The 25,961-nt window shown below is 40.9% G+C and overlaps 1 protein-coding gene across 1 annotated transcript in view; it reads right to left on the bottom strand.

Annotated features, from left to right (window-relative positions):
* The window catches only part of SLC4A1 (solute carrier family 4 member 1 (Diego blood group)), an 85,858-nt gene extending 64,161 nt beyond the window's left edge, over positions 1 to 21,697 (bottom strand). Inside the window, exons 1-3 of the mRNA XM_089674513.1 lie at positions 21,573 to 21,697; positions 6,094 to 6,173; positions 4,181 to 4,256 (exon numbers count right to left, since the gene is read on the bottom strand). Of these exons, the coding sequence (XP_089530639.1) occupies positions 4,181 to 4,256; positions 6,094 to 6,105 (88 nt within the window). The 5' untranslated portion in view covers positions 6,106 to 6,173; positions 21,573 to 21,697. The remainder of the gene's footprint in view (positions 1 to 4,180; positions 4,257 to 6,093; positions 6,174 to 21,572) is intronic.
* Positions 21,698 to 25,961: the final 4,264 nt, after the last annotated feature.

Raw genomic sequence — 25,961 nt, 5'->3', positions numbered from 1 at the left:
GGACATGAGACCCATAGACCTTGTTATGCAGGGCCACAATTCAAGTATGCATGAATGGTCCCTTATGCTTACTGGTGGCATTGCCATTAAGGTTCAACCCGGAGAGACATGAGGCCCATAGACTTTGTTATGCAGGACCAGAATTCAAGTATCTCTGAATGGTCCCTTATGCTTACTGGTGACATTGCCATTAAGGTTCAACCCGGAGAGACATGAGGCCCATAGACTTTGTTATGCAGGACCAGAATTCAAGTATCTCTGAATGGTCCCTTATGCTTACTGGTGACATTGCCATTAAGGTTCAACCCGGAGAGACATGAGGCCCATAGACTTTGTTATGCAGGACCAGAATTCAAGTATCTCTGAATGGTCCCTTATGCTTACTGGTGGCATTGCCATTAAGGTTCAACCTGGAGGGACATGAGTCCCATAGACCTTATTATGCAGGGCCAGAATTCAAATATGCCTGAATGGTCCCTTATGTTAAGTGGTGGTTTTGCCATTAAGATGCAACCTGGTGGGACATGAGTCCCGTAGAACTTGTTATGGAGTGACAGAATACAAGTAACACTCCTGCCCACATCACCTTAATGAAGTTTACAGTAATCCTGCGATGGGAGAAATATGGAGGTTGACATTAAATTCCACCTTCTATTTTTTTTGCTTTCCTTACTTTGGGTAATTGACCTGAAGCAAATATGCAGGTCAACAGTCAAAGAAAAGCCAGCAGTACTAGTCCTAGATCGCTGACTTGAGATTTGTAGACATGGGATCAGTATTTTCAGAACTAGTATTTTCAGAAGGAAAGGTCTTCACTCGTAAACTACTTTTTTTTTTTTTTCTCATAGCAGGTTTCCAGCAATGTAGTTTTTAAGTCATGTCAGTTGATGGACATGACCATGGTCACCACAGGATGACTATGCCAACTCATCTACTTTAATACGTGCCCGGGTTGAGCATCTCATATTTCCTAGTCTGGTGATGTCTGTGTGCATTTCTCCTAGTATTGAATAGAAGCGATAGGCCTGAATGGTGCTTAAGCAGTCCTGAATACGTTTCTGAGGAATTTGAGGACTGGCCGGTTACAGATATTGCTGCCAGTCCAGGCAGATATAACAGAAGGTTTGAGATGTCATGCAGACTCACCTAAGAAATTTGTACAGTTTGGACTTCCTCTTCTTCTCCTGACTGGTGTCTCCTATTCAAAGTAGAAACTTTGCCATATTATGCCCAACACATGGAACCAGCAACTACAATATCTCTTATTTCCATTTCGTGTCAGAAGTACTACAATACAGTGATGTTCAAGAGGGTCTCAAAGGGAAAAAGGAGCAGTGTGGTCCCTGAGTCATAGTGTACACAAATATTATATCCGCAGTACCAGTTGCTACCAATATGTGTACTGGGCTCTTACAATCAGAATTCAGGATCCCTTGGAATTATCTCCTTCTTTATTGGTTCCATTAGGAAAAATATAAGACATGAATTGTAGTAATGCAAACAGTCAACTTGTTTATTTTCAACCCATCTCATTTTATTAATAGCCAAATACCAATACATATTCACTATGCACTGTATGTATAGATAAATAAGTAGATGAAGAGCAGCCTTAGACTTTCTCTGGTCCATAATATGCGAATTGGGTCAGACAGAAAACACCACCTTCAATTTCACCTGCCCCTATAGCTGGCCATATATGGACTGAAATTCGTCCAGAACAGACACATCACCAGAAATGACCCATCGTCAAGAGGAAATGGAAAAATCATTCTGATTGTGTCAGTGCCAGTCATGAAGGTTAAAGAAAAACATGTTGTCTGATACCACTTGAATATTACAAATAATGTTTATGGTTGGGGAACAATGAAAAAAGCTCCAGCTTCTCACTTGCCCCAATGTTGGCAGCATCCAGGTCTACATGGCATAGGCCCCTGACTATGTAGATCTGCACAGATGGCGACTCCATCCCTTGCCCAGTTCTCATAACTAAAAAAAAAAAAGGTGTGAAGTTTTTCAGCTATTGAGTTTAAAACATTCCCAATCGTATAGCCGAATATGCTGATAAAAGTGAAATCATCAGAAATTGTAAGATTCTAGATATCCAGATGCCAAACTAAAACTAGAAAAGCTACAATTTCTGGGGAAATTGTGTGAAGTGTTCTTGCCTCCACCAGTAGTCCACAACTGGAGTGGTCGCAGTTTAGAAATTGCCCTTCAAATTTGAGGTGGCTAGAGTGGAGTTTCAATGAATGTCAATGGGCAGCATGACTTGCAAACAAATGGTCATATTGTGAAAACTATCAGGACTATGGCTTAGCCGTGGACATTTTTAGTGGCAGCAGGGATAGCTGAACGTTTTGATATAAGATTTGTGTAGGTGGGCTTGAAAATGAGGGAGTGATGGCAGTTTAGAAATCATGTCCTGATTTTTCAGCTCACACTCTAGCTTTTGTCAGCTCCCACTCTAGTTTTGAACATCCGCCATTCATTTCTATGGGACCAATTTCACCACAAAAACGCCGATATTTCGTGAACCATTCGGCGAAACGTTCCACAAAGTAATAGCACACCAATCGGGAACAATCCGCACGTTTCGGTATATTACTGTCTATGTAGTGTAAAAACTGCGGGAGGCGTTAGGGTGGTAAATTTGGCTATAATAATAAGAATATATATGTGAGATAACAGGAAGTGGCCATGCAAGAACACTTAATGATGACCGTATTCGTACAGAGAGAGCTCCTATTCAAGTAACCCAGAAAGGTGCGTGTGGTGTGGTTTTATTTTATTTTTTTTCTTTCAGACCCAAGAGGGTTATTAGTACCATACTGTTTTTCTATTTAGAGTAAGGGGGTGATGGTTAACAGTAACCTTTTACTGAGAACAATATAGTGGCAGACATCGGTAAGCTCTTTTGAAAATGTCCTGATTGCGCTCATGACTTTGCTTACGGCTTGTTCTAGGTCACTGACTCAAAGTATTGAAATCAGAGACAGCCAGGCATATGATATTCTCAGGGGGAGGCCAGCAATGATGGCCCACATATTATTATTATTATTATTATTATTATTATTATTATTATTATACAGTATTTATATAGCGCCAAAGGGTATGCTCAGCGCTGTACAGTAGCAAGGGGGACATAACATGAGACAAGCCAGTAACAATACACTACACGAGGGGTTTGATTGCCCTGCTCTATCGAGCTTACAATCTAGGAGGGAGGGGAAGGTGGCACAGGAGGAGATGGCTGTGGGGGATGGAGTGGTGGGTGGAGTGGAGGAGGTTAGCTGTTAGGTGAGGTCGGGTGTTAGGTGAGGTTGGGGTAGGCTTCCCTGAAAAGGAGGGTTTTCAGGGTGTGCCTGAAGGTGAGGAGGGTAGGTGACAGTCTGATCAATTGGGGTAGGGAGTTCCAGAGGATGGGGGAAGTCCTGGAGAAGTCCTGCAATCAGGCGTGGGAGGAGGAGACCAGGGAGCTAGAGAGCAGGAGGTCCTGTGAGGAGCAGAGGGCACGGGTAGGGTAGTATCTGGGTATCGGGTCAGTTGTGTCGTTCGGGGTGGCATTGTGAATGGCCTTGTAGGTCAGGGTTAGCAGCTTGAACTTGATGTGTTGAGCAATCGGGAGCCAATGAAGGGATTGGCAGAGGGGGGGAGGCAGATATGGAGCGCTTGGTGAGGTGGATGAGTCTGGCCGCTGAGTTTACGATTGACTGGAGTGGGGATAGCGTTCGTTTGGGTTGGCCAGTGAGAAGGGAGTTGCAGTACTCCAGGCGTGAGATGATGAGGGAGTGTACGAGTTGTTTGGTGGTGTCTGAACATGTTTATTCACAGTACCGGTTCTCCTTAAAGATAGGTTAAGCAGAGATATCTTTCCAAGGTGCCAGTTTTGCCATGGTCAACTCTACCAGAACCCATCCCCTTGTGCTCTGCAGAACTACTGGAGAATCCAGCATGGAGCAACTTACATGCCAAATATGCACAGCCTTTAAGAGAGAGAGAGAGAGGTGGGGCATCTGAGAGTGCTCACCAATTTAAATCAGTCTTGCATGAGTCCACCATAATATCCTCTTCACTATTAATCTTCAGTGGACTGGTGCATTGTATCTGGGTGAAGATGTCTTCATTACAGGGTATTTATATTACCAATACATTCTTGACCACAAATTTCACTTTTACTTACGGTCATCGCTGGTTATGGTTTCCTCAGGGTCATCAAAACTTCCAAGAGCTCCTTCCAGGTCTTTATCATATTCAAACTTTTAGGGGAAATAGCAGAAATCAAGAAATAAGAGAAGCAATAATCTTACATTTCCTATCTATATTCCACAGTCCCACAGATATATTGAAATTATTACAATGGCATATTCAGTAAAAAAAAATGTGGTTCAAGCCTTATAGCAAGTTAATGTATATTTTATGTTGATAGGGTCTTTATTTGAGGTTTGTCATGTTTCACATGACTGTCATATGCCTTTAAGTGTTTTCTGTATTTTGTCTCTGCTCCTCCCTTTCCTTTGGTTTAGTTAATGCTGTATAGATAGCCCCACCCCTTTTCCCAGTAATGCATTTCAGCAAGCCTCATGTCTCATGAAGCAGAGCACATTATGATCTTTTGACCTATCCGATGTTCATTGTTGTAAGATTCTCTCAGTTTATGGAATAAACTTCACAAGATCTACAAGATATCATCTCGATTTAGTCATTGACTGTGGTATCCAACTGAGATTGGAGTTATCGCTATCTCATCACAACTGTAAGTTACAGAGCAGGGGGGGACTGACAACTCATGGGGCCCCCGGGCAATAGGGGATCATAGGGCCCCTGTGTCCTTGCCCACACCCAAAAAAAGCCTATAAAAAAGCCAATGAAAGGTTCCAGGGGCATCTTATGGGGCCCTCTACTGACCCCGGGCCCTCGGGCAATGCCCGAGTGCTCAAATGGTCAGTCCGCCCCTGTTACAGAGATCACGCTATCAATGCTTAGACTGGAGAGACAGAACAAGGTTAAACTGCTTTTTGTCTATATTTAAATAAAAAGGCCCCATTTTTAAGTGTGGGGCATTCACTTGCTACTATCTGTTCTTGGAGCTGCCTTTTGTTTGTAACACGCCGCTTTGTTGTTTGAAAGAAAAAAAAAAAAGAGTGCGTGTATCTAAACCACCTTACAATTTGCCACTCACATTCACTGCAACACCCTATCCCAACAGATAAAAATGAATCGTGCACAAGTTAGACCTATTATCCCTGATTATAACTATGCTGCTGCTGGCCTATTTTACACTGTTGTATCCTGTCTACAGTATCTTATTTCTTGTAGTAAAACCCCAGACTATACTCTTCTCTCTCTTCTTTTTTTTTTTTAATCTGTAGTTAATTTGGGCCTAACCTTGCTAAATTGTCCTGTCCTACACTATCCTATCATCTGTGGTCCCTTTTTTCTAGTAGTAAAACACTTGCTCTTTGTCTCTAGCACATTTTGGCCTGTTATCCCTGATTAAAAATGTCTTGCTACTAGCCATTTTTACACTGTTGTGTCCTTTGCAGTAATTTCATTCTTTTAGTAAAGCCCCAGCTGGTGCTTTTTGTGTCTTGTACATTTAAGTCTAGCCTTGCTATTTACAAATTACTTCCAAATGAGAGTCGGATAAAAATTGGCCGGATGGTTTTGTTCATAAGTGGAAGCAGGAAGCCACAGTGAACTAATGGACATTTAATATCAAAGTGGGTCTATTACTTTTTAATGAAACAGCATGTGTTGCTGATAAATATGGAAAAAGGGGTGCTGCTGCTATCTATAAGGCAAACTAATTGTAAAAGAATAAAACAAATCAACAACTTTTAAGGTATTTCTAAACATATTAATTAAAAGGTTTGTGTATTTTCAAAGTTGCAGGAAAAGTCCCTCTTCCCACTTTTTTTTTTTTTAATTAATTTTCATATAGTAAAAGAGACGCTCCTATATTTCCAGTGACTAGCGATATTTTTTTTCCTGGCTATCCTATGTACATCTGCTGTGTGGTGTGTGTTTTTTTTTTTTTTTTTTGGGGGGGGGGGGGTTTTCCCAAGGTTTTGCACTTCACCAGTTTTTACTCACTTGAGACGTCATGTCAGCTCGTTATTACCCCGACTGTTCTAGCGCCCAGCGAAGGATGAGCATAACACAAGGGCTCAGTCCTGTATATGAAAACAAATGAAATCAATGGTCAGTAAGTAATTGCTTATATTACCCTAATATGCAATTGGCTACCAGAGTAACCAGTTCTAGGGGAATTCCGGTGGGTTAGCATTACCCCTTGGCCTCCACAGTTTTACCCTCCCTTTTTTGTTTTGTAGTACATCTACACGTTTTTAAAGCGGAACTTTATCCATAACAACTTGATAAAAAAATAATGTTCTTTAGCAAGGAACACACATTCCACATTAATAATTAGGCTGTCAAAATTAATGTGTGCTATAAATTGCCTCTAACATTGCTCCTGCTTGTTCTAGCTGGAGGCTGCCATTTTGCTTAATCCCAGAGCCTCCGAGCAGCAGTAAATCTTTAGGCTGTCAGCAGATCAGCCTCTAGATTTTTGGCAGTGGCAAAAAAAAGAGAGCAACTGAGCATGTACACAGCAGGATGAGACAGTGTATTACTGGATTTTAAACAGTATAGGCACTTATTTTTTAATGTTTTACATGGCTATACCTGTAAAAGAGGCCGGTATGAAATGATCTCGCAGGATTTAAAATTGAACTTTAGTCAGAAAATTAAAGCGTTTGAATTTTTCTATATCTAAAGGAACAGCTATAGTGCTATTTAAAGATAAAGTAATGCCCTAGTGCCATAGAACTCCAATAAAAAATGTCCTAATGTTGTATAGAGTAACAAATATCAGAAACTGATTGTATTTATTTATGTATTGCTTTTATTTTCTGGATGTTCTGTGATTTGGGGGGAAAAAAAAGAAAGCAAATCCAGTCTGGATTTTTGCTTTCACTACATTAAGGTCTCCCTTTCTATCTAATACAACAAATTGAACTGTATAGAGCAGCCATTCTCAACCAGGGCTCCTGAGACCCTAGGGTTCATCCAGGAGTGACTCGAGGTACCTTGAACTGTATAAAGCAGCCATTCTCAACCAGGGTTCCTGAGACCCTAGGGTTCCTTCAGGGGTGGCTAGAGGTACATTGAACTGTATAAAGCAGCCACTCTCAACCAGGGTTCCTGAGACCCTAGGGTTCCTTCAGGGGTGGCTAGAGGTACATTGAACTGTATAGAGCAGCCATTCTCAACCAGGGTTCCTGAGACCCTAGGGTTCCTTCAGGGGTGGCTAGAGGTACATTGAACTGTATAGAGCAGCCATTCTCAACCAAGGTATCTGAGACCCTAGGGTTCCTTCAGGGGTGGCTCGAGGTACCTTGACCTGTGGCTAAATTGGTCTCCTTTCTGATGATGCCACCATAGTATCAGGTCCAACTTCACTTGGCATGACTTCAAAGGGTGCCATTTGGCCACCCCTGTGAGGGACGTTTTTCCAATTATCCCAATGGATTGCTCCTACCAGAGACCTGAAAATGTATTTCAAGGGGTAAAAAAGGCTGCTATATACAAAGAACATTTACTTGGATGGATATATATATATATATATATATTAGAGATGAGCGAATTATTCAAAAATTCGATTCGGCTGATTCGCCGAATTTGTGGAAGAAATTCGATTCGATGCGAATTTATTCGCTGCGAATTTAACTTATTAAAAGGGTTTCTAGGCTTCAGAGAGCCTTTATATTAGTGCAGAACACTGTACCTTTAATTTAAATGCCCTTGGAGTCTGCTGGGGAAGAGAAATAATACTGTCAGTCAGTATGAGAAGGAGAAGGAGAAGTATTCCAGTACAGCAAAAAGTGTATCTGCAGAGAGCTCCGCTATTTCTGACAGTTCCTTCACATTTACAGCGGTTGAAACATTGTATCTATTTGTTTCCAAATAAAAACATCTGTATCCTAAATGGAAACAAATAGATACAATGTTTCAACCGCTGTAAATGTGAAGGAACTGTCAGAAATAGCGGAGCTCTCTGCAGGGACACTTTTTGCCGGCTGTAGAAGGGATGAAAATCGGCCGATCGGGAAAAATTCAATTCGCGCATCCGAAGTTTGCTAATATTCAGATTCGGTGCGAATCGAATTTTTCCTAATATTCGAAACAAATTCCACTTCGCCAAGTTCGATTCGCTCATCTCTAATATATATATATATATATATATATATATATATATATTTTTTTTTTTTCCATGTTTTAGCAGGATCTGATTGACAACATTAGTTTGCTGTAAAGCTGAAACTATGGTATTTAGAGAACTAGTTTAGATCCTATAGTGGTCCTTAAAGGTTTATCTCAGGGGAGGGAATTAAAAAAACAAAAACAAAACATATTCAGTACATCTCTGCAAAACAAGTCTCTTTAAAAATGCTGCAAGAATAGAAAACATTGATCTGCTAGAAATCCAGTGAGCCCCTAATTTTTTGTAAAGATTTGACAATGTTGCCTCTGCTTACAATGAAATCCCAAGCATTGTTTTTGGCCCTGCGCAGTTCTCCCTTTTCTGAACTAAAAAACACCTCCTCGCGTTTATGGAGATGGGAAGCATCAGAGGCAGCCTAGTCAGCTCAATACAGGGAGTTGGACTGGATATCTAGCAAGTCAATAGACATTCTCCTGTGCTTACATAGTTTTTGAACCTAAAACATGGAGAAATGTGCATGAATTGGGGATGTTCTGATGTGTAGTGGGGTAGGGGGTTTATGATTCCCCCCACTTTTTTTTTTCTTTCTAAGACTTTATAGCTATATGCTTTATAGTGTACTGACTTTCGAGCTGTTCTGTGACGTCTAAACACTTTTGCATTACAAGCACACAGATACACTGGATCTTGTTGACTGGATCTCTTGGTCACAGACCTCTCTGTATCTTGTTTGATAAGATGATGTAGTGTCAGGGAACTCCCAACTACGTGACAGCCAAGATAAGGCAAGAAGAGGAATCCCCACCACACCCAATGTACAAAATACCCCAAACTGTCTTCACGTAAGTCATTGTATTTACAGCTGCACATTGACCATTCACATAAATAAAGCACAAAGGTTAAAAATAAAATGATATATATATATTCAGTACAGCTTTTATCCCTAGCAAAGTGATTCTGAATTTTATTATTGGCTGTAGCTCCACCTTTGCTCCAGTTTTACTTAACCAATTATATTGCAGAATTATATGTGCATAAAAAAATATCCCATGCCAAAACATTACAGAAGGCAAATACTATTAGAATTTAATACCTGGAAAGAAGTTTGGGTCATTGAGTTAAATCTAAGAAACTAGACCAGCCTTTCTCAACCTTTTGCCCCAGAGAAACTCTTGATCAAATTTTCGGGTCTTGAGGAACCCCTGTTAATACCAATTTATTGGTGGCCAGTGGCAAGAGTGCCCCACCTACACCAGTGGTTACTGGTCAGAATGCTACCCTTACAGGCAGCTACAAAGATAATTGGTGCCATGCAGCTGGCTCTACTAAGTGGAATTGGCCCCAAACTATGCAGGCCCTATCAAATAGGAGGAAAATCAACCACAGCTCAGAGAACCCAATGTACCCTTGGGAGGAACCCTAGGCTTCTATGGTACCTTGTTTGAGAATGACTGAACTAGACCTCTATTCTGTACAAGGGGGGTCAAAAGTATTAATGTTTGAAGACCTTTATTTTGTCTACTTTGGGCCAAAAAAATTAATATTTGAAGACCTTTATTCTGCAAATGCCATGAACATTCAAGAAACATGCACATCAATGTTGGAACCTCTACCTTAAAACCTAAAAGGAGACACAGACATTGGTAAATCAAGACCTACATACTAGCAATGATTAACCCATATCAACCAATCAAAGTCTATCTTTAAGGCCAAACAGCCACAGTAATTGGTTTATCAAGATCTATCATATTTCTGATCTTAGCTTTCTTAGAATGATTTAAGCTGAACTCTTATTGGTTGCTGTAGATTAATGCACACCAATAAGTTAGGTGAGGGGTACAAGATGGTACCAACATCATTTTAAATCAAGAGCCAAGACCTATTTTATACATGTTCTAATATATATCAAGACCCTTCCAGTAATCGGTAAGCAATCATACATCATGACCCCTTATCCATAACGTATGGGACACACGGTACTTCTCAATCCAGACCATTACTGCATTAAATACACAAAAAGCCATAGCCTTTTTTGTTTCTAGATGCTCTGACCATTAAGCCCCATACACATTTTTTGTAACAGGAACTCATGTTTTCGTTTTTTTTTTTTTTAGCCTGGTTTCCATATGTTGCACGTAGAGCAGCGCATTCACTGGAATTGGCTTCCCTATCATGTCGATTTTGCCTGTTATCGCGATTCCAAATCATTAGCTGTGAATAGAGCCTAAATATATATAGAACTATAGGTAATCTACTTTCACACATTTCTCCACTTGGCCCATCAACTTGAATTCTCTTTACATTGAGTTCCTTATTGGCAAGTGGGAGCACTAGATCTTAACTTTTTCAAGATGCAAAAGTAGTCAATACACAGATGTATTGAGATTCCTCTCTTTTCATTTATTGTTAAGAGCCTTTCTCCAGAAAGCACAGAGTATCAGGACCATTGGCTCCTCGCATCCTATATAATATTCTGATTCTTGTGCCCCCACCCCATACAACAACCACCACTATATGTGAAGAGATGAAGAGATGTTGGAAGGTCATGGTGCACAAATTGCACAAAGGTCCTAGTGAGGTTCTTTACATTCCTGAAAATCAGCATACCAAGAGATATAGAGGGATAGAAGGACTCAGTATGTTATGATTATTTTACCAGGAACATGCACTATATTGCCAAAAGTATTGGTCGGCCGGCCTTTACACGCACGTGAACTTTAATGGCATTCCAGTCTTAGTCCGTAGGGTTCAATATTGAGTTGGTCCCGCCCTTTACAGCTATAACAGATTCAACTCTTCTGGGAAGGCCGTCCACAAGGTTTAGGAGGGTGTCTATGGGAAGGTTTGACCTTTCTTCCAGAAGCGCATTTGTGAGGTCAGGCACTGATGTCAGGGGAGGAGGCCTGGCTCACAGTCTCCACTCTAATTCATTCCAAAGGTGTTCTATGGGGTTGAGGTCAGGACCCAGTGCAGGCCAGTCAAGTTAATCCACCCCAAGCTCACTCCTCCATGTCTTTTTGGATCTTGCTTTGTGCACTGGTGCGCAGTCATGTTGGAACAGGAAGGGGCCATCCACAAACTGTTCCCACAAAGTTGGGAGCATGAAATTGTCCAAAATGTCTTGGTATGCTAACGCCTGGGACTAAGGGGCCAAGCCCAACTCCTGAAAAACAACCCCACACCATAACCCCCCCTCCATCAAACTTTACACTTGGCATAATCCAGTCAGGCAAGTACCGTTCTCCTGGGAACCGCCAAACCCAGACACATCCATCGGATTGCGTGATTCGTCACTCCAGAGAACACATCTCCACTGCTCTAGAGTCCAGTGGCAGCGTGCTTTACACCACTGCATCTGACGCTTTGCATTGCACTTGGTGATGTAAGTCTTGGATGCAGCTGCTCGGCCATGGAAACCCATTCCATGAAGCTCTCTACACACTGTTGTGCTAATCTGAAGGCCACACCAAGTTTGGAGGTCTTTAGCTATTGACTCTGCAGACAGTTTGTGACTTGTGCGCTTCAGCATGACCCCCGCTCTGTCATTTTACGTGGCCTACCACTTGGTGGCTGAGTTGCTGTTGTTCCCAGTTGCTAGCACTTTGTTATAATCCCACTAACAGTTGACCGTGGAATATTTAGTAGCCAGGAAATGTCACGGATGGACTTATTGCACAGGTGACAACCTATCACGGGACCACGCTTGGAGTCACTGAGCTCCTGAGAGCGACCCATTCTTTCACAAATGTTTGTAGAAGCAGTCTGCATGCCTAGGTGCTTGATTTTTTTTTTCTTTTTTTTTTTTTACACCTGTGGCCACGGAGACAACTGGAACACCGGAATCCAATGATTTGGAGGGGTGCCCCAATACGTTTGGCAATATAGTGTAGGAATCTCTAAACATCAAAGATTTGCTCTTGAATGCCTAACCTCGATGTGCAGAATTTAATAAAATACTCTCTGCTTGAGTTTTAAGAATTGGGATTAAAATGGCTGCAGTAGGCACAAATGTTGAGGAAGCTCCCCTTGCCCTAGGGTGGATGAGCTTGCAAAGTGATTTACATAGTCCTACAAAGTTGCGATCCTCAGGCAGTATATACAATGGGTTCTGGTGGCAGAAATCGCTGTTCATAGTGACCTAATTTACAGGAAGAACAATGGGCACCTAAAAATGCCAAAGTCTGGACACTGGGAGAGCTGTAAGTAGGAGTGTGGACTCTTTGTGCTAATGCTTTTAGCACTCTGCAAAGCAAATGTGGGCTTGTGGAGGTGATTTACCTAGAGGAGGATTCACACCTCGTAAGTTACATTAAGGGCATGTCGACACATGCTAAATGCACTTTGGCATTGACATCCGTTATTGTGTTTTGTTTTTTTTTTGGTTTGTTTTTTCCTTTTTAAATGTGTTGCGTTTTTAATATGAAAGTTTTGTTTTCTTTGTTTGAGTTTAAAGCTAGAGACACATTTTTTTTCTTTCCTTAACACATATTCAGTAAATTCTTTCCTTCCAGAAATATAATGAGCCACTAACCAACAGCGCTGCTCACATGGGAAGTAAGGGCAGGGTGGTGGTATTCCAAAGCTGAGTCCCCCCCCCCCCCCTTTTCATAGGTTAATATCTGGGTTCACATATTTGTTTCCAGGGGATTTTAGAAGCCTGTAACAATAGGTAGAATTAACTGGAAACCTCAGGTAGATATCAAGAAACATATGGTTAATTAAAAAAAAAAAAAAAAAAGGCATCCATCCCTAGAGGCTGTTCAAAATTTTTTTTCATTAGTAAGTATAAAAATCATACAGGGAAACCTTCTGATGCGTTTCAACCCACCGGGCCCCAGCTATAGCTACGTCCAAGGACTTTGTGGACTGAAATGCATCAGCAGGTTGTTCTGATGTTTTTTTACGCTTCCAAAATAAAAGGTTTTGAGGGAGCTGGATGCCTCTTTTTAATCACATTCAGGGGCGGACTGATAACTCATGGGGCCCCTGGGGAATAGGGGATCATGGGGCCCCTGTGTCCTTGCCCAAACTCAAAAAAGCCTATGAAAAAGGTACCAGGGGCATTTCATGGGGCCCCCTACTGACCCTGGGCCCTCGGGTAGTGCTAGAGTTTCCAAATGGTCAGTCCGCCCCTGATCACATTGCATTTACATCTGGGAAGGAGACTGATACTTTCCATGTACTAGGAGAGGGAGAAGGACACACCAGCAAAGGTGAGCTTGTATACATTTCTTTTCCTATAGATGGCAAAAACACCAGCTGTGTATCTCTTTAAAAGGTAACATACAGTGCTCATCATAAATGACTACACCCCAACAGATTTGTCAGAAAACCTTTTACTTTCCTTTCAGAATCAACATTTTCTATGGGATACTATACTACACAATACTCCCACAAATGCCGGTCATTGATTGCAAACAAGATTTGTTAATTTGCACACTCAAAAAAAGTATTTTTCCTAACAAAGTCATTCAAGACTTTGTTGCAAAAATAAATACACCCCAATGAAAGTTTTAGGAGCAAAGCTAAATTTTAGACAACAAAATTCTAATTGACAAGAATTCAACTGCAGGTGAGTCTAATTATTCATTAAACAGGTGTCCAGCAGACAGTTGATTATAAAAGGGCGTTACTTAAAGAAAACCCCTCCCCATTTCATGCTGTCAGCAATGGCACCACATGGAAGAGAAATGCTTGAGAAAGAAAATAATTTATTTACAGAAGAAAGGTGAAGGCTACAAGAAGATCAGCAAAGCTTTGCTTTCAGTCAGAATACTGTAGCAAAAGTGATACAAAGATGGAACTGCAACAATCTCACAGAGACGTCCAGGCCACCCACAGAAGTTAACACCTTGATAGGAGTGTCTTCTGATGAGAAAATGAAGAAAATCGCCATACAAATTCACTGCAATTAGCTAAAGAAATAGAAAGCCAAACTGGGATGATTGCTTCCCATGACACAATAAGGCGTACACTGTAGAGGAATGGCATGCATGGGCAGGGGCGGACTGACAACTCATGGGGCCCCCGGGCAATAGGGGATCATGGGGCCCCTGCGTCCTTGCCCAAACTCAAAAAAGCCTATGAAAAAGGTACCAGGGGCATCTCATGGGGCCACCTACTGACCCCGGGCCCTTGGGCAGTGCCCGAGTTTCCAAATGGTCAGTCCGCCCCTGTGCATGGGTGTCATTCACAAAGGAAGTCTCTCCTAAAGCCCATGCACAAAAAAGCCTGCCTAGAATTTGCCAGGGCCCATGCTAAAAAAGACTACTGGGACTCTGTACTCTGGAGTGATGAGACCAAGATAAATGTTTTTGGAACAGATGGCTTCAAACTATGGCACTGCAAAGGTGAGGAGTACAAAGAAAAATGCATGGTGCCTACTGTGAAACATGATGGTGGCAGTGTTCTTTTATGGGGCTGCATGAGTTCTGCTCGTGTTTGGGAGCTGCATTTCATTGATGATCTCATGAATTCACAGATGTGCTGCTCTATATTGAAAGAGAAGATGCTACCATCACTCCATGCCCTTGGTCGTCGTACACTGTTCCAACATGACAATGATCCAAAACACACATCTAAGGCCACTGTTTCATTTCTGAAGAAGAACAGGGTGCAAGTGATTCAGTGGCCAAATATGTCTCCTGATCTGAACCCAATTGAACAACTATGGGGAATTCTGAAGAGGCAAGTTGAGCATCACTCTAAATCCAGCATCCAGGATCTAAAAGAGGTCGTTTTTGAAGAATGGAAAAAGATCGACGTTGCAATATGTCATCAAATTCTTCATCCCATGGCTAGAAGACTTGGTGCCGTCCTTACAAATCATGGAGGTCATAATAAATACCAGATGTAATAGTTTTTGTTGTGGGGTGTATTCATTTTTGCATCAAGTAATTTGAGTAAAACTGAAAATTTTGTAATCTAAATTATATTATTTAACTTACTTTCATGTAATGAGCTAAACAATTGTTCTATAAAACTCAGTTTTGTCAAAATTTTGGAAATGGTTCTTGCATTCATTGGGGATATTGATTAAAATCTTACTTTTCAGAAGGGGTGGACTCATTTATGCCGAGCACTGTATATTATTTCATGCAACAAAAATAAATACCCAAATCTGTTTTGATATGCGCCTCTTGTAATCCTTACATGTCTCTGGGAAGAGGGAGGGGCAACACTAGGAGCCAATCAGAAGAGTTGCATGCACATGTGCTGGCAGGGTTAGGGGGCACCGTTCATGGTTTTTATCAATGTATTGCCCTTTAATGTCCAATCAACAGGATATGAGCAGAGAGGTGACACCTCTATATCCTTTAGCGCTAACTAAGAAAGTGTTGTCATCCTCCTGGCTGTGCATTGGCATGTGAATCACAGAAATGGCTGGACAGAGTTCCAATTTTGGAAGAGAGACTGTTTTATTATGTGTATTAATGGTTTTCCTGCTGCAAGCACTTCTCATTTATTAATTCATCAATATTAGTTTAATCCTAGCATAGGTTTATATTAAGACACCTTTTAAAATGATATCCAATGTATATACTCCCTGTAGTAAGATCATCATTTTTACAGATTAATTTAGCATTGTATTTACACAAACCCTTTTTATATGTTGGTGATATTTCTGTACAATGTGATATGTCTGAATATTTTACTGATGTAGTATGTCCTTCCCTTTTTAAGATGCATGTATTGCATTTGACAGTCAAATCGATGGATTTCATTGCACATTGTTATGTTTAATACATTATTAAAGATTCAGTTGCACAGTTATTTTCTCATAGCGCTCTGTTTACATTTGCAGTTCTGAATGGAATTCAGAAGTGAGTGATTTGTTTCATTAACACACAACCCTTGCTATTTTTTAGGGTTTTGTTAGAATAAAGTAGGGAAAGGGGAGAACCTCCTGTTGGGTTTGGGGTGTCTATGCCGCCACTAGAAGGATTTTTCCTTGTTTCCTGTCTTGGTGTTGACACAAGAAGTGAAGGGATCTCCCCAATTGGGACATGGATGGGGAAAACCTGATGGAGGATCTAAGCCTTTTCCACTCTAATAAAAAAATATTTTTCAGTAATGTTCGTATCCTCATTGGAGATTTCCACTTTGCTTCCTGTTCCAATGACCACATAGTAAGTCTCTAGAAAAGGACATACAGTATACCCAAAGACCTTAAAAAGGATCTAAGATACAAGTCTTTCCTCTTTTACTGTAACATTTTCCAAATGAAACGGGATTACTGTGAGAATACAGACACTGAAAATCAACACCGTATTATCTTTTTTTATTTTTCCATTAATTTTTTTTAGCTTTTAACGCTAACATCCGTCCTTTTACGTAAGGCCCATAAAATGTTCCTTCTGACATTCTAGTTTTATAATATACATCACAGGTAATCCTGCTTTACTGGTTTCCATCCATTATGGATGGAACTGCGGCCCATGGGCTGAATGTGGCCCTTTTGCTTGCCTTTACCCAGAACTTGGCACTGTTCTTCCCACTGATATGGGGCACTATTCCTACCACTGACACCACTGATGATGCACCATTTCCCCCACTGGCACCATTCATGAGGCAACAATCGTTCCACTGACACCAATGACGGAGCACCATTTCTACCACTGACTACAATGATGGGACACTATTCCTCCCACTGATACCAATGATGGGGCACTATTCCTCCCACTGATACCAATGATGGGGCACTATTCCTCCCACTGATACCAATGATGGGGCACTATTCCTCCCACTGATGCCAATGATGGGGCACTATTCCTCCCACTGATACCAATGATGGGGCACTATTCCTCCCACTGATACCAATGATGGGACACTATTCCTCCCACTGATACCAACGATGGGGCACTATTCCTCCCACTGATACCAACGATGGGACACTATTCCTCCCACTGATTCCAACGATGGGACACTATTCCTCCCACTGATTCCAATGATGGGACACTATTCCTCCCACTGATTCCAATGATGGGGCACTATTCCTCCCACTGATTCCAATGATGGGGCACTATTCCTCCCACTGATTCCAATGACGGGGCACTATTCCTCCCCCCACTGATACCAATGATGGGGCACTATTCCTCCCACTGACATCAATGATGGAGCACTATTCCTCCCACTGACATCAGTGATGGGGCACTATTCCTCCTACTGACATCAGTGATGGGGCACTATTCCTCCTACTGACATCAGTGATGGGGCACTATTCCTCCTACTAATACCAGTGATGGGGCACTGTTCCTCCCACTGCTACCAACGATGGGGCACCATTCTTCTGCCTACTGGGTATATGCATTAGTAATTTTTAAACCCCCCCTCTATAACGTCTGAACACATTTTCTGAACAAAATGAAAATTTGGAGATCCCTGCATTTTAAACAATCACAAGTGATGATGTATATGTTTTCACTCAATGCATTTCTTGGGAAAAAAGTCACTTTTGCGTGGATGCATATGAGGTTAAAATAATGTGAGCAATCTCACATGGTGAATGATAATAGGTTGTTTCAGAAAATATATACTTTATCATTGGAATAAGTTCTAAAAAAAAAAATCACCAAAGGGCACTTGGAATAAAAAACCAGTCTGTTTGAAGGAGATTCTCAGAGTAAAGCTACCCCAAGAGGCGCCATCCCAACTGGCACCAAATGCTTGATGGGTAGTACAATAATTATTTAGGGGATTTAGTACAATACAATTATTTAGTACAATAATTATTTTTGTGGCAGTAAACTCTTCTCTAATAATTTTACCTACATATAAGATTTTAATAAAGCTTACTTGTAGGTGAAATTAATATCTCCTAAGTGTGCACCATTTAGGAGATGTAGCCCGGGACTCCTGCGCACATGCACGAGAGTGACGTCAGCCATTCAGCCGGCCAGAGCTTGTAAAGATGGAAGCCCTGGGGAGCTGTGGCAGCACAGAGGGATTCATTTCAAGGTAAGTAAGTCCTTCATAATGTGCTAGTATGCAATGCATACTTGCACATTGTAACTTTTTTTTTTATTTTTTTTACCTTGCAGGGTTTTTTTTCTTTTTGTTTTATTTTTTGTTTTTTTTTGGGATGCGGTTTGCTACCACTTTAAACCAGACCTAATAATCCAGGGGGTTCATAACCTTTCTTATCATTAAAGCCCCTCCTCCCCTGCTCAGTGAACTGATTTAAAAAATCAGCAGTATAACCATTTTTATTAGGATCTCGGCCCACTTCAACAGATGTCGATAGCTTGGTTGATAGCTTATGGATCGCTAGGATCGGAATTCGGCTCACTTTGGAGAGATCTCTCATTTGTTGCATCTCCAGAACAGGAAATGGAAGGAAATCTTCCCAGAGGGACTCGGACAGCCAAAAAAATTAGCTGGTCGGGATTGAACTCTTTCCTACTCTATCCAAAATGAAATTAAAAAGGTTTTGGCTATACATACACTTTGTCAATTTACCAACCTATATGCCAACCTATATGCCATTGTCTTTGTGTTGACTTTCATGTATAGCTGATAAATTTCACCTTCATTTACCACCAATTGAAAAAAAAATTGTAAAGATCACAAAAATATAGTAATAGGATTATTTCTTTAATATCTAGTGAATTAATCCCAATTTTAAAAACAAGCAATATTTGATCCGTCCCCCCTGTTACTCTGAAGATTCAATAATGCAGCATTTAGCACTTGGAAATTATCTTGTTTTTTACAGTATAAGCCCGCTGTATTTTCTGCATTATAAACTGATGGGGAGAAAACTGTGCAAAACAGCCATATCAGCACATTTGGGTGGAGCAGAGCTGGATGGAGCAAAGCAACCAATGGGAGTCCAAGGAATTTTTTAAAATAGAGCGGCAAAATTTACATGCAGACATGCTTGTGCCTAATCAGTCAGGACAGAGAGCAATGATACGCACGTATAGTAACCTATAGAAACTAGATTCCACATCCCCATCATCAGAGCAGAGTGAATGGCTATGGTTCTGTGCCATATTAGGAGGCAAAATATAAATAATAACAAAAATCCGGTGATTGAAATCCCTAGCCGCCCTCCCCGGAAATGCAAAATCATTATATATTTATATATATATATGTGTGTGTGTAATATAAATATATATGTGTGTGTGTGTAATATAAATATATATATATATATATATATATATATATATATATATTACACACTAATATATATTTATATTACACACTAATGTGTGTGTGTCTTGTTATATTGGGGGAAAACCTAAGGCTGTATTCAGTGTTGTGGGTTTTTTTTTTTTTCCAGGTATTTGTCGCACATTTTTAATATGCTTTTTCTGTACAGCATTTTTAAGCTTTGGGGAATTTTTAATAGCCAATCGAAGAAAATATCATCTGTTTCATCATTTTGTTATGTTTTTCAGCTTTTCTTTATTATTTTTTCTATATTGTTTTTTTTATTGTTTTTTTGTTTAGGGTTAGAGGTTGGGTTTAGGGTTAGATTTAGAGGTTAGGGTTATGGGTTAGAATTAGGGGTTAATTTATTATGTATTAGAAATAATTTTTTATTCATTTTCGGCTTTTATTTCTTGGTTAGGGATTAGGGTTAGGGGTTGGATTTAGGGTTATGGGATCTATTTATTTTAATTTTGGTTAGGGGTTAATTTATTTTATTTAAGTATTTAGGGTTAATTTTATATATTTTATAGTGATTTTATTTAATATTTATTTTATAAATTATTGTATTTGAGCAGAAAAATGCTCAAAAATGTGTGAAAAAGCACACAAATAATGCTTATCAATACATCTCTATGGAGAAGAAAATGCTTAATAAACACATCTGCCAAATCGAGATACAAAAGTAGCTCCAAAACGTTTTTGAGCCTCAGGCATTTTGTTTCAAGCGACTTGAAGTGGAGATGTGAACCATCTCTATAGAAAATACATTTTTTTTTCTCCCTTTTAGCATTTGGAGGGTTGAGCTTCAAGCTCACAAAATGCTCAGGTGTGAATGGCGCCTAAAGTGGCACTGTTACAGAACAAAAATGTGAATGCAATTCCTCAGCATATACCATTTAAATTTTTACAGAATATTTAATACTATGAGCACCAATTATGTGGTCTTGACTGCGTTGGGCTTGTATAACAAGGTGTAGAAAATGTATATTCAAGAACAAAACGTATAACCGCAATGTGCACATTAATAATATATATAAATAATAACATATATGAAATAAAAAAAATCTAATTTTTTAAAAAAAAAAAAGCAAATATAGCACCTAACCCACACAAATATTCCAATGAAAATGCTAAATGTGAATATATCCAAAGGCAGTGCCACCTTTTTATAACCAACCAGAAATGGGATCTGGTTGCTAGTGGACACTGCTCATTGGGCAACACTTTTACAAAATCAGACAAGACAACTAATATGTGATAGAAAAAAAACATAATCTATGAATTACTGTATCCTTTTTACCAACATTAAAAACATATATTCTTGCATATTTTAAAATATACAAACAAGATTTTTCCACAAATTATTTTATCGTATTTACACTAACCTACAAAGCCAGGTATACATAAATTGACATTATACATAAAATATACTATTCCTGGAAATTAAAAAAAAAAAATAGTTTAATTTGGCTAAAATTAGCCCAAAATAAAGGGATAAAGCTCCAAGACTAGGGCCAGACTATTTTGGGTCCCTAAATACTACCATATATGCAACGGTACTGGAGAACGACCAACCGCAGGAATATTAAGGGCTGAAACACACTTTTGCACCACTGTGCGTTGCAGTAACATGTTCAGATGGACAGATTCTGCACTGACGACATCAGGTTGGCATATTCAGTGTTCTACAATGGAACACATTTTGTAATAACCCTGTATGTACCCAACTGACATTGCCTGATGGATCAAAAGACATTTTATAAAACAAAAATAACTGAATAAATAATAAAGTATCATCTAACGTATATCCAACAATAATACAAAATTCAAGACCTCTCATTGTAGACATGCAAAATAATACTGTAAGCCGCTTAAAAACAAAAAAGAACTAACAAAAAAAAAAAATTAAATGAATAATGTATACAATTAGTCTATATATTTAGATGCCCTAAAACAATCGGCATTCTTTTTTTTTTTTTTCCCACAAACCCAAACCTGACTGGCTGGATGAGCAGTAAGCTATGGAGACCAACCAGGCAAATCTTTTGATGATGGTTAGCAAATCCTTTTTTCATTAATGGTTACTACCCAATATTGCCTTCTGTTAATGAAAGATTGGTTAACTTTATGCCTTTTTCCTTTTTTTTCTATTGAATTTTTGATCGCCCTTTAACCCATTGCAACCTACCTTGGTGACCAGTGTCGGGCTCCTATCCCGCGTTGGGTCTCGTTCTCCTGAGACCAACTGCTCCTTCCAAAAAAAGCCCTGAGTCACCAAAGTCACTTGAACTCCTATCTCTACCAGAATTGAAGCTTATCTTCACCTACACTCTGCTCCCTCAAACCTCTCCGCCCTCCTCCAATGAAGGCCGTTCCCCCAATACTATCTGCTACTACTATCTACCTCCCAACCTACAAATTCTAGCAAGTTCATACCTTTTGAGGGCCCAAATTTGTCCATTGTGTGTTGCTGATGGGTTAGCCAACTTATCTTTTTGACCTCTTCTATTTTTTTTTTTTTTTACTTTTATTTCCTCTATGAACATACTGCTTGTCCTCATCTGTTGTTTAATTTTGGATGCACAGTTTTTGAAGGGAAAAAAAAAAATGTTTTTCCATGACATCTTGTTATGGGCATACAGTATTTGAACTATACACTAGTTGATTATTATTAATAAGAATAATAGAAAATTTTATTATATATTAAAGTGGTTGTAAAGGCTCATTCTATGAATGAAGGTAAAAAAACCTTGTGTGTACAGCATTCGTCCCCTCTCGATCCAGCAATGTGCACTGGAGTACTGGAGTATTGGCTATAGAGATGAGCGAATCGAAGTAGCCGAAGTGGAATTCGAGTCGAATATCGGAAAAATTTCGATTCGATTTTTCCGAAAATGGCGGCGGACATGTGCGGCGACGGAGCGGGGATGTCTGGGAAGGCGCGCAGACAAGGCGCGCTGACCCATAATGCATTCCTCAATGACATGTGATCGCATCAGCCAATCAGCAGCCAGCCAGCCAGCACTGTGTAATGGTCGAGCTATAAATAGCGGCCATTTTGGAATTCTTCATTTGCCTGCAGTCATTGAACAGAGGCAGACCGCTCTGTATTAGGGACAGAGTTAGGGCCACAGAAACGATACTTGGGGACAGAGAAACGTTACTTAGGGACAGAGAACCATTACTCAGGGACACAGAATTGTTAATGAGGGCCACAGAATCGTTACTTAGGGACAAAGAAACGCTAGTTAGGGCCACAGAATTCTTACTCAGGGACAGACAGAATTGTTACTGAGTGCCAGAGAATTGTTACTTAGGGCCACAGAAACGTTATTAGGGCCACAGAATTGTTACTCAGGGACAGACAGAATTGTTACTGAGTGCCAGAGAATTGTTACTCAGGGACAGACACAGAATTGTTACTGAGGGCCACAGAACTGTTACTTAGGGCCACAGAAACTTTAGTTAGGGCCACAGAATTGTTACTCAGGGACAGACAGAATTGTTACTGAGTGCCAGAGAATTGTTACTTAGGGCCACAGAAACTTTAGTTAGGGCCACAGAATTGTTACTCAGGGACAGACACAGAATTGTTACTGAGGGCCACAGAACTGTTACTTAGGGCCACAGAAACTTTAGTTAGGGCCACAGAGTTGTTACTCAGGGACAGACACAGAATTGTTACTGAGGGCCACAGAACTGTTACTTAGGGCCACAGAATTGTTACTCGCACAGACACAGAATTGTTACTCAGGGACACAGAATTGTTACTGAGGGCCACAGAACCGTTACTTAGGGCCACAGAATTGTTACTCGCACAGACACAGAATTGTTACACAGGGACACAGAATTGTTACTGAGGGCCACAGAACCGTTACTTAGGGCCACAGAATTGTTACTCAGGGACACAGAATTGTTACTGAGGGCCACAGAACTGTTACTTAGGGCCACAGAATTGTTACTCGCACAGCCACAGAATTGTTACTCAGGGCCACAGAACTGTTACTGAGGGCCACAGAACTGTTACTTAGGGCCACAGAATTGTTACTCGCACAGACACAGAATTGTTACTCAGGGCCACAGAACTGTTACTTAGGGCCACAGAATTGTTACTCGCACAGACACAGAATTGTTACTCAGGGACACAGAACTGTTACTGAGGGCCACAGAACTGTTACTGAGGGCCACAGAACTGTTACTTAGGGCCACAGAATTGTTACTCGCACAGACACAGAATTGTTACACAGGGACACAGAATTGTTACTGAGGGCCACAGAACCGTTACTTAGGGCCACAGAATTGTTACTCAGGGACACAGAATTGTTACTGAGGGCCACAGAACTGTTACTTAGGGCCACAGAATTGTTACTCGCACAGACACAGAATTGTTACTCAGGGACACAGAACTGTTACTGAGGGCCACAGAACTGTTACTTAGGGCCACAGAATTGTTACTCGCACAGACACAGAATTGTTACTCAGGGACACAGAACTGTTACTGAGGGCCACAGAACTGTTACTTAGGGCCACAGAATTGTTACTCGCACAGACACAGAATTGTTACACAGGGACACAGAATTGTTACTGAGGGCCACAGAACCGTTACTTAGGGCCACAGAATTGTTACTCGCACAGACACAGAATTGTTACACAGGGACACAGAATTGTTACTGAGGGCCACAGAACCGTTACTTAGGGCCACAGAATTGTTACTCAGGGACACAGAATTGTTACTGAGGGCCACAGAACTGTTACTTAGGGCCACAGAATTGTTACTCGCACAGACACAGAATTGTTACACAGGGACACAGAATTGTTACTGAGGGCCACAGAACCGTTACTTAGGGCCACAGAACCGTTACTTAGGGCCACAGAACCGTTACTTAGGGCCACAGAATTGTTACTCAGGGACACAGAATTGTTACTGAGGGCCACAGAACCGTTACTTAGGGCCACATAAACGTTAATCAGGGACACAGAATTGTTACTTAGGGCCACAGAACCGTTACTTAGGGCCACAGAATTGTTACTCACGGACAGACACAGAATTGTTTCTTGAGGGACACAGAATTTTTACTGAGGGCCACAGAACCGTTACTTAGGGCCACATAAACGTTAATCAGGGACACAGAATTGTTACTGAGGGCCACAGAACCGTTACTTAGGGCCACGTAAACGTTAATCAGGGACAGACACAGAATTGTTACTGAGGTACACAGAATTGTTACTGAGGGCCACAGAACCGTTACTTAGGGCCACATAAACGTTAATCAGGGACACAGAATTGTTACTGAGGGCCACAGAACCGTTACTTAGGGCCACATAAACGTTAATCAGGGACACAGAATTGTTACTTAGTGCCACAGAACCGTTACTTAGGGCCACAGAATTGTTACTCACGGACAGACACAGAATTGTTTCTTGAGGGACACAGAATTTTTACTGAGGGCCGCAGAACCGTTACTTAGGGCCACAGAAACGTTAATCAGGGACACAGAATTGTTACTGAGGGCCACAGAACCGTTACTTAGGGCCACGTAAACGTTAATCAGGGACAGACACAGAATTGTTACTGAGGGACACAGAATTGTTACTGAGGGACACAGAATTGTTACTGAGGGACACAGAATTGTTACTGAGGGACACAGAATTGTTACTGAGGGACACAGAATTGTTACTGAGGGACACAGAATTGTTACTGAGGGACACAGAATTGTTACTGAGGGACACAGAATTGTTACTGAGGGACACAGAATTGTTACTGAGGGCCACAGAACCGTTACTTAGGGCCACATAAACGTTAATCAGGGACACAGAATTGTTACTGAGGGCCACAGAACCGTTACTTAGGGCCACATAAACGTTAATCAGGGACACAGAATTGTTACTGAGGGCCACAGAACCGTTACTTAGGGCCACAGAATTGTTACTCACGGACAGACACAGAATTGTTTCTTGAGGGACACAGAATTTTTACTGAGGGCCACAGAACCGTTACTTAGGGCCACAGAACCGTTACTTAGGGCCACAGAACCGTTACTTAGGGCCACAGAACCGTTACTTAGGGCCACAGAACCGTTACTTAGGGCCACAGAACCGTTACTTAGGGCCACAGAACCGTTACTTAGGGCCACAGAAACGTTAATCAGGGCCACAGAACCGTTACTGAGGGCCACAGAACCGTTACTTAGGGCCACATAAACGTTAATCAGGGGGACACAGAATTGTTACTGAGGGACACAGAATTGTTACTGAGGGACACAGAATTGTTACTGAGGGACACAGAATTGTTACTGAGGGACACAGAACCGTTACTTAGGGCCACAGAATTGTTACTCAGGGACAGACACAGAATTGTTACTCAGGGACACAGAATTGTTACTCAGGGACACAGAATCGTTGAATTAAAGAGTATGTCAGACAACATGCAGAGGAGTGGCAGAGGAGGCAATGTTTTAGGAGCGAGCAGACGTGGCAGCAGAGGAAGGGGTCGAGGCAGCACTATTCGCAGCCAGAGGCCAGTGCTCCCGGTGTCATCCAGCGGTCGTGTCTCCACCGACAACCCTGCCGTCGTCGA

The sequence above is a fragment of the Staurois parvus genome, unplaced genomic scaffold, assembly GCF_062004578.1.
Source record: "Staurois parvus isolate SC_StPar_1 unplaced genomic scaffold, SC_StPar_1.0 ptg000151l, whole genome shotgun sequence".
Lineage (NCBI taxonomy): Eukaryota > Metazoa > Chordata > Amphibia > Anura > Ranidae > Staurois > Staurois parvus.
This window is presented reverse-complemented; position numbering and strand designations above follow the sequence as displayed.